The sequence below is a fragment of the Mus musculus genome, chromosome 1 (assembly GCF_000001635.26).
Source record: "Mus musculus strain C57BL/6J chromosome 1, GRCm38.p6 C57BL/6J".
Classification (NCBI taxonomy): Eukaryota; Metazoa; Chordata; class Mammalia; order Rodentia; family Muridae; genus Mus; species Mus musculus.
Genome location: NC_000067.6, coordinates 193,023,804 through 193,037,240, shown reverse-complemented (window position 1 = coordinate 193,037,240; position 13,437 = coordinate 193,023,804). Strand labels below are relative to the sequence as shown.

At 39.1% G+C, this 13,437-nt stretch overlaps 1 protein-coding gene across 7 annotated transcripts in view; it reads left to right on the top strand.

The window, feature by feature from the left end:
• Positions 1-1,369: 1,369 nt before the first annotated feature.
• Positions 1,370-13,437, top strand: part of Syt14 (synaptotagmin XIV) — a 153,219-nt gene continuing 141,151 nt past the window's right edge. For 2 of the 7 annotated variants that reach the window (XM_030255031.1, XM_011238938.2), the window contains exons 1-2: positions 1,370-1,618; positions 10,224-10,271. In XM_030255031.1, the coding sequence (XP_030110891.1) occupies positions 1,606-1,618; positions 10,224-10,271 (61 nt within the window). In that variant the 5' untranslated portion in view covers positions 1,370-1,605. Of the gene's footprint in view, positions 1,619-10,223; positions 10,272-13,437 lie in introns of those variants that run through there. The other 5 variants (NM_181546.3, NM_001301370.1, XM_030255032.1 and 2 more) reach the window with 4 other exon arrangements.

The following is a 13,437-nucleotide window of genomic DNA, read 5'->3' as shown; positions in this document are numbered from 1 at the left end:
TTCAAGGATCTGCCTATCTCAGTTCTACAGAGTTAGGATAACAAGCATGCTACTTAAAAAAAAAAAAAGGTGTGGATTGAGCTCAAGCTCTCATGCTTGTGCAACAAGCACTTTATCAACTGATCCATCTCCTCTACCCCTGCAGCCAGTTCTCTATATGATGCCTAGATCAACAGATATTCACTGGACTAGTCAAAACATTAAAGAACAGGGTCAGGGAAAAGTCTCAGAAGGTAAAGATGTTTGCTACCAAGCCTGGCTGACAACCTGATTTTGATCCCTGGAGGTCATATGGTGATGAGAACAAACTTCTGCAAACTGTCTTTTAACCTTCACACGAAGGTCCTGCCCCAATAAATAAGCAAATGTAGAAAAAAAATGTTAAAGAATCGATGCCTATTGAGCATCAATCGACTGAGGGAGAAGTTATATAAAAGCAATGAAAGGCAGTTTCTGCTCTAGATTACAGTCCAACCTCACATAATAAGTGGAAAATATTTTCTTCTTTGTTTCTGTCCTTAATATAGCCACCTGTTCTAGGAGTGACCATCTTCTCCACAAGGAAGAATCACTAATCCCCTATCCTTCTAGGCTCCTCCATCCGGCCTTTAAAGTACCCAAACGAAGCGGGATAAACAGTGGAGAGGGGCTGATTAGGTAGCTAGTTTGCTCGGGGTTGGCTTTTGGGTGTTCACATGCTCAAGGGCTTGCAAACTTAAAAATGGGTACATGACATGCATTTCAGGCCCTTTGTCAAGACGTCTGTGCAACACCTACAATTGTGTGGCTTCAAATGTGTGCTTGCAATGCATAGACAAATGGGGAACTCGTTCCTCCAAGGAGGCATCAGGCTCCTGTGGAGTTGGGTCACATTAGAAATGAGGCTGAAGAGAGAGAGGGAAGGAGGGAGAGACAGAGACTATCCTCACGATCCCTCTTTCTGGTTTGCTGTGCCACGAAGCTGTCTCTACTGGCTGGCTGAAATCTGAGGTGAGTGTTCAGGCAAACCAAACCAAACTGAATAGATCTTCGCTGAGAGGGAATCTGGCACCTCCTGGGTGCGGAGACCTGTCCGTGGTCCTGACCGCTTGTCCAGCCGCTCTGGAAGCCTGGTGAAGGCTGGCTGCTGAGGCTGCTCTCTGCTCTGTCTGCACCTGTTGGGAACGCCCGCCTGAGACCCTGCACTGGCTGGGGGAGAGGGGGTTGGGGGAGGTGAGGGCGTGGCCAGCAAGAGGCGGGCGTGGCGGGTCAGGGTGGTAGGCGGGGTTGTGGATATTTCGGGGGCGGGGCCTGGGAAGGTAGATGGGAATGGGTTAAGTCGAGGTTGTGGGCCAAACTATAGTTGTTGCGAGGGGCGGGGCCTAGAGGGGCCGGGGGCGGGGCGGTGTCACGTGCCGACGGTGCGCGACCGTGGAAGGTTCCGCTTCCTGCGCCGCCTGCTCCGGAGCTTCGACCCCACCCCGCCGCCCCGCCCCAGCTCCTGGAGGCCCAGCTGCCTGGCCCCGGGGCGTTCCCGCCCCTCTGGCCCGAGGCCTAAGAAGAGCAAGCTCCAGCACTTACCCCCGCTCTCCCTGCGTGGTTGGTGCGGTCCATGGCGAGCGCATCATGGCGATCGAAGGTAAGTGGAAGGCAAGCGATGCGCGGAGAAGACGCCCCGCGAGCGAGCGCAGGGCCCAGGAGGCCGAGGTGCGGGTTGCGGGTCCGGACTGTAAGGGAAGCTAATGCGGGACACCGGCCTAGGCGCGGCGTGCGGCCCTCGCGAGCACTGGCCTACACACTTTGGGCGCTGAGGTACCGAGTGAGATGCTCAGGCACTAAGGCTCTGAAGTACTGAGTGAGATGCTCAGGTACTAAGGCTCTGAAGTACTGAGTGAGATGCTCAGGTACTAAGGCGCTGAGGTACTTAGACGCCAACTCGCTCAGTCTCTGAGGTGATAATGAGGCGCTGAGGTTCTGAGGCACAGAGGAGACTTAGGTACTTAGACACTGAGGTGCTGAGTCTCTGAGGTAAATGAGGCGCTGAGGTTCTGAGGCACTGAGGAGACTCAGTTACTAAGGCGCTGAGGTACTGAGTGAGATGCTCAGGTACTAGGGCGCTGAGATACCGAGATGCTGAGGTGAATGAGGCTCTGAGGTATTGAGAAGCGCCGTGCTGTTCGGCAGCGGGAGGCTGCCCTTGTGGGATCCGCTCATCCTGCTGCTCCTGTCGGGCTTTCTGGGCCGATGATAACCACGCTGTCCCCTTCGGTTGACGGGTATAGGGGGGCCAGGACATCTTCGTGAGGTCAACCCTCTTATCTGACCCTCACAATTGCTTTTTTCCGGGGAGAGGCAAATGCCTATTTATGACAAACGCACCCAGAAGATTGGCAACAGAAATGTTTCACAAGTAGCTTGATTCGAATTGGGTAAGGTAAGTGGTACCGATGTGTATTTTCCTCTTATTCTGAGAGCATGGAGTTGGAGTGGAGTGGAATTTGCCTTGCTTTTAAGGAGCATATTGTGCAGTTAGTATCACACAGGTGTGATGCTTACAGCATCTTGTTTTCCATTTTAGATGAGCTCAGTACAAAAAAAAGGATTTCCAAAACTTCCCTGCGTGACCTGTACAGAGTACCTGTAGCTGAATCATTACTTGCCTACATTTAATGTGTTCCCCCTCGCACAGTAATTCCCTTAGGTGACTGGTCTCTGTTAGTATACACGCCTGGGGGCTTCTTTAGGATCCAGCCACCAAACTCCAGAATTAACTCAGCTGTGTGTTTCATGTTTACTTCAATTTAGAGATTAAGTACGGGACACATTGACATGATTTGCTAAGATGATGGAGAATAAAATCTACCTGTAATCGTTGATGTTCAGAACAGCATGTTCAACCCTTATTCTTCTCAGTACTGTTTATTAGAGCTGGAATTAGGGAGTGAAATTCACTGGTTGACGTAGAATGCTTTATTTTGTCAACAACTTTGTGGAAGGATTTCTTGTAAAGTCATACAAATATAATTTTAAGCAGATGATGAAGGATTAACCCAGTTAGGATTCAAATATGATCTCATAATTTGTAATTTCTTATTGTCCAAGTTTTCTTTAGGCATACATACCTTCTCCTGGCAGCCAAATGTTAGAGCATTTTGCTCAGTGTTTTGTATCTTTAAATAATTGGGTTTTCTAAAGATTCTCTGTATGCTTTTTGTTTTCTTTTGTTTTGTTTTAGTTTTGATAGCATGGTACATGCCAGGAAGTACCACTGAACTATACCCCCAGCTTATTATTATACCTATAGATTTTTTAAAAAGGTTTTCAAGATACAAATATCAACACTTAGGCTTTCTCTGGTTTGCCAAGGAAAATGTAGTTAATATATTTCAAATAAAGGTTAAGTCAGTCTAACTATGCTTCTTAGCACTTACTAAAATAGATTCTGTTTATATATACCATCCCTACTTTCCTCACCTTTGAGTAGAATCTTAATTACTCAGTGTGGTAATACCATAAGCCAATGTTTCTTTGAAGACCTGCTTGGTGGTCATAACGCTAATTGATAAAGAATGACATAGTTACTTAGTAGAAATAATTTATATACAGTTCATTCACCTTTTAACTCAATGAACATTTGTTGTATATCAGGAATAGACAATATTCTGAAATAGACTTTGTGGGATCCTCTCTGTTAGAATTTATGTTTTGGTGGAACAGATAATTGTGAGCATGGTTGCAGTATAGTGTATACACCAAGAAATAGGCCATGCATGCTTCCTTTGTGTAAAAACATTCAGTGGTGCTGACTTCAAACTTAATTTTGAGATAATAAATGTTATACCCTTAAGGTCTTTATATTTGGGATGAAGTTCTGTATTGTCAAATCTGCTATTCAGCAACTTTACTCTAACTCCATCCTATTTTTCTTTTCTAAAACAATAATTTAAATACAGTCTGTGTGTGTGTGTGTGTGTGTAAGATCTCTTCCATTTGAAGACAACAACCATATGCTCCTTTGCTTTAAAAATTGAAATATAGTGATGGACAATTTTATTCCACTTGTATATTGAAGCTGTTATAACCTTGCGTAATTTTATAAATGTAGCTTACTATTAGAATGACCTTTTTTCTGTAACTTCTTGTGGGTTCAAATGAGATTGTATTCAACCAAAAACTATACACTGTTTTACTTGGATTACTCGCTCTCTAGCTATGTCTGCAGTCCTTTGCAAAACTAATTGTGTTGTGAATTGAGAATAGGTCTTTGTAGTAGTTTGGCATATTTTTAGTTGCTCTGTTCAATGGTTTAGGCTTGAGTTTAGTACCAACAATTTACTTTCTGTCCGACCTTCCTTCCTTTCTTCCTTTCTTTCTTCCTTCCTTCCTTCCTTCCTTCCTTCCTTCCTTCCTTTCTTTCTTTCTTTCCTTCCTTCCTTCCTTCCTTCCTTCCTTCCTTCCTTCCTTTCTTCCTCCTTCCCTTCTTCCCTACCTCCCTTCTCTCCTCCCTCTTTCTTTCTCTCTCTCTTCCTCCCTCCTTCCTTTTCCCCCCCTCTCTCTCTCCTCTCTTTCCTTCCCTTTCTCTCTCTCTCTCTCTCTCTCTCTCTCTCTCTCTCTCTCTTTCTCTCGCTTTCTTCCTTCCTTTCTCTCTCTCTCTCTCTCTCTCTCTCTCTCTCTCTCTCTCTCTCTTTCTTTCTTTCTTTCTTTCTTTCTTTCTTTCTGTTTTTCAAGACATTTCTTTGTGTAATAACCCTGGCTGTCCTGGAACTTAGTTTATAGACCAGGGTGTTTTCAGACTCACAGAAATCCACTTTTTGTTTCCTGAGTTCTGGGGTCAAAAATGTGGGCCGCCACCACCTAGCCTCACTTACATTTCTAAATAGTAGGTAGATATCCTCACTTGGATGTACTATAGCAATCCAAATGTACACCTTATAACATTCAGAATGATCTTAAGTTGTCTCCTTGTCCACAACTTTTTCCTTCATACTTCTCATACTACCCTATTTTGTGCAAATTCACTGGTTGAGTGGCATATAATATTAGCTGGATATTCAAGTTAGAAATCTGGATATTAACTCCATTTTATAGTTCACTAAGTTCTTTTATCTACATTTCAAATATTTTGTTTAGTGTTTACACTTCTGCTCATACACTTAAGAAATGATTTTTTTTTTTTAGTTTCGTAACTAGCTTTATCTCCTCAGTTTACATTTTTGAGATTATGCACCCACACACATAGAGTGATATTTAAATTAAACCTAATAAATTGGAATCTTTGGTTTATTATTTTTAGAAGGAAGAAAAAATAATAATATAGCAAGTTTTTATTTATTAACAAACTTCTAAGGCAGACGAACAAACAAACTTCTAAGACTCATATATATATTCAGAACAATTTTTTATTTTCTAGACTTTTGGATCTAGACTTCATATTCAAAATAGTATTTTGAATTCATCATGAGATAAATATTAATGAAATAATAAATTATTTTTGGTTGTCTCACACAGGAATGCATATTTACAGTTTTAAAAAATTGATCTGGTGTAGTCAAAACAGAAGGATTTTAATTTTCAGTTAGCTAGAAGATTCAATTAAGTGGTGCTTTTTGTGAGCACATACTTATTGGGATTTATTGTGTTATGTTAGTAACTTTCTGATAGTCAAAAACCAAAACTTCAATTTGAAGAGTAGTTCAGTGGCTGGAAAAGTGAATTAACTTGTCAGTAAATTTAACTTTATAAGGTAAAATTTATATTTAGAAAAATTATTAATTAAATGCACAGGAATTTATGTGGGTCAAATGAGATACTGTGTTGAGCAAGTTTTTGTTTCTACACTTTTTTATTTAGCATATGGGTGTGTGGCAGAGAGGAAAGGAGGGAGCCGGAGAGAGAGAAAGAACATACCCTGGGGCTAGAGGACACGAGGTATGGGCTCTTTCCTTCTACTGTAGGATCCAGTGACTGGACTCAGCTTGCCAGGCTTGTATTGCAAGTGCTTGTGTCCATTGAGCCATCTTGTTTGCCTGACAAGCTAGTGCTGTACAAATAGACATGGCATTCTTTGTGTTGTTGTGGCAATGGTGAGTATGGGTCCCACGTTTAGGCAGGGGGCTAAATGCAGAGAGGACTTGACTGTTCAGATTGTTTTAATTTTACTATAATTATGCAATTATATAGTAGCAATGCCAATTTAGGAGGGTAACTTAGATGTCTGGAGACCTAACGGGTTTAAAAATAAAAAGGAAAGGACAGTGTGTATCCTCGAGGAAGCTAACATTTATTCTGGAAAATTTACACAAGCAGGTTTTTGAAAGTCAATGAATATAGGAGCCAAAGAAGAGAAAGAAACCATTCAGGAGACTTCTCTGTTTCCTAGGCCTAAACTCTGACTTTCTCTTTGAACTTTATGCTTTTTGGTATTCACTGTGGACAGCTCATCATAATATTGAATTTCAGTCATAGACACCTACTTCTCCCTCTTACAACTATCACCGACACACCTGCTGTGCTATGGCATCCTCCTTCCTACTAGTTGTGGACTTGGTTTTGGAATTTTTCAGAATTGACATTGCTCTATCTCCAGCAGGTATTCCCATTTAGCAGAGTGACCATGTAACATGACAACTATTTTCTGCTCTGGAGTTATTAATATTACTACCTTATAATAACTAGTTTTTCTTACCTTACCTTCCACATTAACAAACTCAGATTTATAAAGACCATATTAGATGGTGCTAACTTTAGAGTTAAAGCCTGGCTCTACCCAGAAAGTGTGTTCATTTATAACACAGCTTTTAAAATTAGGGACCCAAACTAATATGAGTGAATGGCTTAAACTGGGGATTAATCTAAAAATACACCTAGAAGTTAGAGTCTAAATAGGTTAAGGTGATTTGGGGCAGTTGGCAGCATAAACAGGAAATGTTTAAAGTTTTTCCTTATGTACAGTAAGTAGCAGAATCTGCAGAAGAACTTAAAGATTGTGACCACTTTCATAGATAAACATGGGAAAAGAATCTCTAGATGAGATAAATTATAAGACTTTTAGTTTTTCAGTGTCTGACCATGAAGGAATCAATGAAGCTTATATGTGGAGGTGATAAAGTGAATTTTAAGAAGAACTCTTATGAGAACTAAATCGTGGGTTTAATTCTATCTTTGACACCTGTATGTACTTTGATGGTGCATTTTCCCTTCCATAAACATGTAGGAAAGTAATATGTTATGATTTTCCTCCCGGTCTCAAAAATATCCTAGTTATGTAGTAGGCACATTCACAGTCGTGTGTCCATTCATATGCAAACACATGAAGGTACACAATCATAGCACTCGTGTGCCCCACACTCCTGTTTTTCATATCTTTCTTAATTTTGCCACTGTAGAGGACAGTGCCACATTTGTCTCGTTCTTACATGGAGTTGCCTGAGGTGACTGATACTAATAACTGAAGTGTTATCCTATATGTATCGATTTCATGTTGCTAAGATGATTATTTCAAGACCAGTGCTCATATTACCTCCAAATACAGTTTTTATGAAGTTGACTTTATTTAAACTACCTTAAAGCACTCAAAAGCAATTTCATAATTTTCTTATTTTTTTGTATAAGTGAAAAAATTCATTTTAACTTTGTTTTTGTTTTTTGTTTGTTTGTTTGTTTGTTTGAGAGAGAAGGTTTCTTTGTGTAACCCTGGCCATCTTGGAACTAGCTCTGTAGACCAAGCTGGACTCAAACTCACAGAGATCTACCTGCCTCTGCCTCCCAAACTCGGGGATTAAAGGCATATGCCACCCCTGCCCGACTCATTTTAACTTCTTAGTTAATTTCATTATTAAGTGCAGTGTTTGAATTTTTTTAACACTAACTAGCAATCTTGAGAAACTTTAACCACTAGAGTTTTACTTTATTTGTACTATAAAGTAATGAGCTAGCTATGTTTGTTTTCAAACTAGCTCTGTAGTCTCTTACGTTAGTTGTGTGATTTTAAAAATAAGTACTTTGACAGATTGGAAGTTACCAGCTAACTAAGTTTAAGATGTAGTAATTATTTAACTAGCTTTTGAAACCGAAGTTCTTTTATTTAATATAGGTAAAGTGAATTCTTACCAAAGGGCAGGTGAGAGATAGCTCACTGGATAAGGGTTTTTTGCTGCCATGCCTAATGACCTGAGTTCAATTTCCAGAACCCACATGATGGAATGAGAACACACACTCCCACACGTTATCCTCTGACTTTCATATGTGCACTGTGGCAAAATGCATGTTCAGGGGCACAATACACAAACCCAATAAATAAGTAAATATTATACACAAACACACACACACACACACACACACACACACACACACACAGTTTTTCTTGTCATTCCGCAGGGTTTTTGTTTCTTTGTTTTGTTTCTACTAAGCATTGTAAAAATTGTTGTTAGGATTAGGGGCTTTAAATAAAATAACCATTATATTGAATATATCAAGAGTTTAGTTTTAAGGATTTATTTTTATTTTGAAATAATATGGAGAGAGGATAAGAGAGAGTAAGCTTGTGTGTTTGTGTGTGTGTGAATTTGAATGTATTTGTCCATAAAGGTCAAAAGAGGGCATCAGGTCTCCTGGAATTGCAGTTAAAGGTACTTATGATTTACCAGACATGGGTCCCAGGAACTGAACTTTGGTCCTCTACAAGAACAGAATGTAATTTTACCTGCTGAGGCATCTCTTCAACCCAAGAGAATCTTGCTTTTTAATAATAGATGTCAAAAAGTGCATCTGGTTCTGTGAATAATGTAACTCAAACTTAAGTTATAAATGTTACATTTAGAGAATGTGGTTTAATTACTGTATATAAGAAATAGTTTAAGTAACCTATAAAAACATCATAGACCTCAATATAAATTATAGTTATTGTTATCATTAGATTTTTCTAGTATCTTGAAAATAGTCCATTAAAATTGAGTGAATTCTCACTTGTTTGACTAATGTCTTCTCAGTTTTAAAAGATATATTCACTAGTATATTTCACTCAGATTAATGTTTTCACCACTTGTTCTATTGTTGCAAATATCAAGGTGGTCTCTATAGAGTCTATACCATGCCATTGTATATACATACCACAAAGTTGCAGTATTTGTCATTATTTTGGCAGATATATCCAGCAGTTAGTTCTTCTTGGTATATAACCAGGAGAAAGGCATGCACATGTGTATTAAAGAGACATACTTAAAAAGGCCTAGAGCAATATTAATACAAACCTAAACTCAAGGCAGTCCAAATGTTTATGAACTGAAGTTTATGTATGTATAAATATACACAGACTTAAGTGTATGCTTATGTGTATTTAAACACAGTGGAATTTTGCATAGCAGTGAAAGTGAATGAATCACAATACAGTATACAAGTAATAATCACAAATGTACTGGAAATAGTAAGACTCAAAAGTATCTATTTAGCATTTCATTTGTATACTATAAGCAGATGAAGCAGCCTTACTGCCTGAACTCAGGAGAGTTTATCTTTTGTAGATATGGCAGTGCTTATGAAGATGAGTAGATTCAGAATTGGTGGCTAACTGCTATGTCTGGCCTTGGTTTGCATGTGTTGTGATAGCTGATTGCATAGGGCTTTATAGATGTGTGTACTTTCCGGTATTTGTGTTTTCCTGACCACTAGAGATGTGAAAAATGAGATTAGGAAAAAAAAAAAACTTCCAAAGAAGTAAGAGGTTTTTTTTGGGGGTGGGTGGGTGGGAGCACGGGGCTGTAATATTATTATTTTTATCATGTTGTCTATTACGTTTGTCTTCTTAGAAATTTTTAAGAGTGGGTAGCTGAGGGTGGGGAAGGACCACACTTCCCTTTATAGCTTATATAATATAACTGATGCTTGTACAGAGTTGATGTTTGAAGTTAGGGCTCAGGAACAAAGTGTGTCCTCTCTTACTATGCTTCCTTACAGATGATAGGAAGGGGCACATAGGAAATGATAGAGTTTTCTCCTCTCCTTTCCAACTAGATAGCCTACTGAATAAAGGAAGTGTCTTTGTTCCAAAAATTATAAAGCCTTCATTTCTGGATTATTCAGGGAAATTCAGTCTGTTCTATTTAGTTTCACTAGCCTTCAAGAAAATAATTAGGGAGCTTTTTTCTAAGATCATTTTTAGGTGACTGTTTAGCATGGTTCTTTGTAATAATCAATTTGAGGCCATTTTCTTCATTTTGGTTGCTAATAAACTTTTTTTTTTTTAATAGGTGGAGAGAGAACCTGTGGAGTACATGAACTTATCTGTATTAGAAAAGGTAGGCCAATCCTCTCCATGGATACTTAAATACTGAGTGCTTCCTAGGATATAGTAAATTTTAGTATGATAATTTGGATATATAAGGCATATAATTTGATAGATATCAACTCTCATTTGTATATTATAAATCTGAGCATACCTTGAATCCATGTTGCTTATTATGTAGCTACTGAGGGTTACATATTTTCATTTTGATGGACTAATAAAGTCTGGTTTCTACCCTTTTTTTTTTTTTTTTAATTGGTGTGAGTAGGCAGAGAACAGAGGGTTTGATTTCTGTTCCCTTTCAGAATCTGGATGCTGGGTGCCTTGGGTCTAAAATTGGCTTCTGTTCTGTTACTGTACCCCAGCAGAGAGAGATAAGCAATTGGTTGAAATTGAAGTTGGGAATGTTTACAGAGATCACACAACCCCAAGACACTAACAACTGCCTGTGCTTCCTTAGAAGGATCTGCCTGGTAACTTGGCAGCTCAGCAAGATGGTCCAGGTGTTAGGTGGGAGGCAAGGAGCCAGGTGTTCTCTAAGTTTTTGGAAACCTTGGGGCCTCCTAGTTCATTAGGAGAGATTACAGATCTGAGCCCTCCCTCATTCCCTGACTGCTCCTGCCTGAGTCTCAGCAAGGAACATTTCTTTCCTCTCTTGAACTGAGCTGGCCCTCCTGAGTTTGGCCAGAAGCCCCAAAGCCCACCCTGACCTTTCACTTTGCGGAGGATGGAACAGTGACACATGATGTGACTGACATGCCAGTGAAATGTCAGTTACTTTCACTCTTGACAGCTCTGGAAAAATCCTGCTTTGGAATTGAAAACATTTTTTTAAAAACCTTTTTTGGGTGAATACATGTGATTGTTGTTGATATGGTTATTGCTGACTAGTTTGTGGGCCACTGCCTGTAGTTGCTGTGGTTTAAAGACAATCTTCTTTCTTTATTAACAAGTAGGTTATTGTGTCTTTCCTCTGGTACTGGAAAGGCAGAAACTGACGTCAGTTTTCTTGATTTGTGCATCTTCCCAAAAATGGGGAAGAGTAAATTTGTATATTTTTATGAAATATTTTTACTCTTGTGTTACATTTTATTTTTGTGTATTAAATTTTAATCCTATTGAGAGTTTAAAATAATTTTATAGATGTTATCACACTAAAATTTTTGAAACCTTATTTGATGGGGCAGCAAAAATCCAACAAATCATTTGGAATCACACCTTGATCATAGCCCAAAGGCTAAGAAGCGATTCAGTTGGAATCAAAAGCAACTGAAGCAGTAGTCAAGTAAAGAAGGACTCAAGACAAGACTAGAGACAGCTAGAAGGAAGTGAGTGGAGCATAGAGGACTCTAAGAATGCTAGGGAAAGGTTATCAGGATAGCTGGTGATCTTAATAGACCACTTAACTTGCCGAATGTCTTCCTCTTACTTAGGGTATGTGCAGAGTCTTGCTTACATCACTCTGTGTTAAACTAGCCTTCCCCTTCTCTTTGTGCCATGGAATTTTCATTCTGTGCTCATTTACTCATAAGGTCTCAGATAGCTCAGGGTGCCCTTGAACTTACAATGTAGCAAAGAAAGATTCTGAACTGATCTACCTCCACTGGTCAAGAGTTAGGATTAGAGGTGTGTGTTGGTGCCATGTCTGATTTTATGGATTGCTAGGGATTGATCCCAGGGCTTCATGTATGTTAAGCAAGTACCCTACTGCTGAATTATATTCTTTAGAACATTTAAAATAGTTATTCACATTGTAGTTACTTCTTGAAAAACATTTAGATCTGTATCTATTTATTAATATTAATATCAGTATTAATTAATGCTGATATTATTATTAATAAAATTTAGATCTGTATCTTATGCATTTAATAGTATCCTATTCTAAATGTTTCATAACTGTTTAAACATTCAAGACTGAAGGCTAACACTTCTTCATTTTAAGCTAGACTTACATAGACAATAACATATGAAGGTTATATAAAGGAGAAACATTGTAATCAGTGCCTGTTATTCTTATGAAATGAAATTCTTATGAAATCAACCCTTACCTTTTGTTTTTTTGTGGCAGTTGCTATATATCCCACACTGGCCTTCAGCTTACTGGGTGTTTGGTGCTGCCATTACATTTCTAAAATTTCTAACTCCACCTTCTAGTGCTGGGATTTCAGGAATGTGCTACCAGGCTCTGCTCAACCCTGAGCTTTCTTCTCATGTGTGCATTCTGTCTTTTGTTGGCTACTCTCTCTCTTTGCAGCACAGAACATCTGAGGGTGTAGCCCCTGACTAATTCACCTCACCTTCTTTCCCTTCTACTGTTTTTTTTTATCTTGTTTTCCTGTTTCAAATGCTCCTTGAATAAAGCCAGTGTGGATGGCCTTTAAGTCCTTGTTCTTTTATCTCACATCTCAGTCTTTTTATTTGGATAGCTACAGAATAGCAGACTGACTCATCTTAAAGACATGTGGTAATTTCTTAAGTGACCTTCACCTTCCAATGAGCCTGTCCGACTCATCTCAGTTAATAAGTAACACTGTTCACCTAGTTGCTGAGGTCCCAATTTAAGAATCTTCCTGTATTTCTATTAGTCTCTTCTCTCCCACTTGTAATATGTAGTTGTCAGTTGTACTTGTAGTGTTTTGAATCCATCTTTTCCTCCTGTAGCCTTGAATATTTTCTTTTGTTTAGGACACTAGATTTTGTTTTGTTTTGTTTTGTTTTTCTCACTTAAATGCTTACTTTCTTATACTAAGCATGAGTGGTTTTTAAATGTGTAAATTAGCCACTCTGATATGTGGAATTCTGTGGATTTCCATCATACTGGGAAAAAAAATCAAGGTGCCTCCTCATCTGGTCCACAAAACAGACTTCAAGTCCAGCATGTCTTCTACACACCATCAGCTCAGAGGTATAAAGTATCTGTATAAAAATGTATATGAGAACTTACTCCTGGAGACCCATGAATAGAGGGACTCTGAAGAGGAATTTTGCAAATTTTCTTACCTTGTATATGGTACTCGTCTTAGTTATTTTTTGTTATGGTGATAAAATACTCTTGGGAAAGCAGCTTGAGGGGAAAAGGGCTAATTTTGATTCACAGTTCCATGTATAGGCCATCATGGCTGGGAAGTTATGGAGGCAGGAGCTTGAAACATCTGGTTACATTGCATATGCCATCAGAA